This window comes from Laccaria bicolor, genomic scaffold (assembly GCF_000143565.1).
Source record: "Laccaria bicolor S238N-H82 LACBIscaffold_33 genomic scaffold, whole genome shotgun sequence".
NCBI lineage: Eukaryota > Fungi > Basidiomycota > Agaricomycetes > Agaricales > Hydnangiaceae > Laccaria > Laccaria bicolor.
In genome coordinates, this window is record NW_001889904.1 from 360,636 (window position 1) to 363,151 (window position 2,516).

The following is a 2,516-nucleotide window of genomic DNA, read 5'->3' on the forward strand; positions in this document are numbered from 1 at the left end:
CATTCTCAGGTCAAACTACCTCCTGCTCCTCCTTGCCACGAACTCCACATCCAAGCCCCAGTCAACCTCCTCACAAGCACCTTCAACACAACAGGGCACACGCCATTGCCAACTAGGACGAGGTAACTTCCCCATCCACCTGTTGAGAGGTATAGATTGCGTCGGGTTTCCAAGTCGCGTTGGGGTCTCCTCTGGGGGAGGGCTTAAGGAGGAGGGGAGGGGGTAGTAGGGAAGAATTTGGGCTGGAGGTTAGACGAGGAGGGAGGGCAAGGACTTCCTGTTACCCAACACACGAGAGACGATAGACCGAAGAAGAGTAATGGGCCATGAATTTAAAACAAGTGCCGAAATGGACAAGTTGAGACCACCAACTTGACGGGAATGCATTTCCATTTCTTTCTCGAGTTCTTTAACCCACTTTGAGTGTTCTTCAAACTCGGAGCCTCTCCGATCGAGTGGGAATCTAGAAGTAGGTCACCAGCCTTCCCGTGGTTACGGTATACCGCAAGTCATGTAAGGTGAGGTGTGAGGTTGGTGAGGCGTGATGTTGCTGGGTGGTGTCGTTCGCGCAGTTGGACCAGATCATGGGATCCAGGAAGCCGGAGTTCTACAGCAGTGCGTCGGTATGGTAGTAACAGTTATTATGAGTTTGCAAGAAGCAAGAGTGTTTCGGAAACACCGAGTAGGAATTGCCATGGAGAGGCTGCAGCCTTTATTCGAAAGATCTCAGTGAAGTGAACAAGACATGACGGATAAAGTTAAAGCCGGACGTACCTTCATTCGAGGAGTGCTTCAACTCAGAGCGTCATGACGGCAGCAGCAAACGACTGCATGAACAGTACAAAAGGCAATGAGGTCGACGAACTTGTGGTGGTTGAGATCAAGAAATTTTTGGCGAAAACTCGTATCACGGGAAGTATTTGTGAGTGTCGCATTGTATTTCCACCTGACTGGTGGAACTGACATCCTCAGACAAGAACGTTCAAAGAAGGCAACGCCTCATGCTGCCGACTCCATCTTTGGCGGCTCTTTAGCCTACGTCGCCACTGCCCCATCACGCCCAACTCAACGAACACTCTCCCTCAACGCATATCTCGTGTTTTCGATCGGAACAATGCATTTCCATGACAGTGACCACCAAGGAGTTAACCCCACCCCACGGAATGAACCTGCTCCATCGCACTGGGCTGGTCCAACCTCAGCCTGTTCTTCCACTCTGCTGGACTGCTCTTCGCCGTCTAGAGGTCGGTTGCTGATGCGATGCTAGCTAGAATATATTGTCTTCTCCACAACAGTAGAGAAACCTCTCTAGGAGGACGACGACGACGCGAGAGGCGGACATGCTCTCACATCATTGAGAGGAGGCTTAAAGCACGCATTCGGAGCTGGTGAAAGTCGACGAAAGGACACCTGAGAAAGCAAGCGGGTTTGCAGATGCATTCGGCCCGACATTCACCCTCGTCGAAGATTCGTTGTCCACGATATCTGCTCGTGGACATCGAACAAGACGAGAGTTTGCACCCATCTTTCATCCAACTTCATCTCGGAAGGTGGGCGAATGTCGGTGTGCAAGAGAACACGCTCCGACTTGGAAAAGGAGCAAATATGTAGGGTCATCTGCATGAACAGTCGTTGGATACCCCCGTTATAGAGAAGCATATGAACTCACTTGACATTCATTGTCAGGCGAACCAAGGGGCCCAAGCTGATCCACCGTGCAATTCGACACTTGACACGCGGAGCCAAAAATGCCGTGAACTGCTACCAGAAAGACTGTCAACCGAGGCTCCTGCATCCAGCATGCACATCCCGCACCTTCATCTCCAGAAAATTCTTGAAAGATGTTCGTTGGTGTACGAACTCAGGGAAGATGCGGGGTGCTGTAAAGTACTTAGCACTAGGCGCCTTCGGCGCCAGCAGATTTCATCCCCTTGTCGTGAACTTTGTAAGTGCCATACAGAGCCAGGCAAAAAAGTCGAGCCCACTCACCGAAAGGGATGAACATTTGAACCGCCATCTCTGGATACTGAGGAACGAGATGAGGAGAATAGCCCAAGCAGGCACGTGCTGAAGGTATATAAAAATAGACCAAAACACCCGTTCACCTCGTGGGATGGGGGTCTCTTGGCCTCTGGGCACTCTCCTTTCCTTCCTTCCCTCATCCTGAATCTCTCCACCTTCGGCATTTCAACATGATCGGAGCAAGTGTTCTTGCCAGTGCTCACCACTTTGTTGCTAGTAATGGTGTTGCACAATCCTTGGTAAGTGTGATGACCAGTGACATGCCGTGACATAGCGTCACAGGGCCAATTTCTTGAGACATGGACTTTGTACCTTCCACAACACCAATTCAATATATTTTTTGCACTGGGTTTGAGGGAATGATGTGATTGAATCCACTGAGAGAGTTTTCCATGTAGAAAATTTATTTATTGCTCCAAAAATGCGAAATCAGCTTGTTTTCCCTGCCAAATTTGGCACTCTGGAGAGATTGGACTATAGCTTTCCAACCACAA

At 49.9% G+C, this 2,516-nt stretch overlaps 1 protein-coding gene across 1 annotated transcript; it reads left to right on the forward strand.

The window, feature by feature from the left end:
• Positions 1–544: 544 nt before the first annotated feature.
• LACBIDRAFT_331380 (uncharacterized protein) lies at positions 545–2,281 on the forward strand (the record flags this gene model as incomplete). Its single annotated transcript, XM_001885699.1, has 6 exons — positions 545–615; positions 840–922; positions 1,035–1,244; positions 1,435–1,564; positions 1,687–1,945; positions 2,267–2,281. 6 exons carry the CDS (start codon positions 545–547, stop codon positions 2,279–2,281), a joined length of 768 nt encoding a protein of 255 aa, XP_001885734.1.
• Between the last annotated feature and the right edge of the window lie 235 nt (positions 2,282–2,516).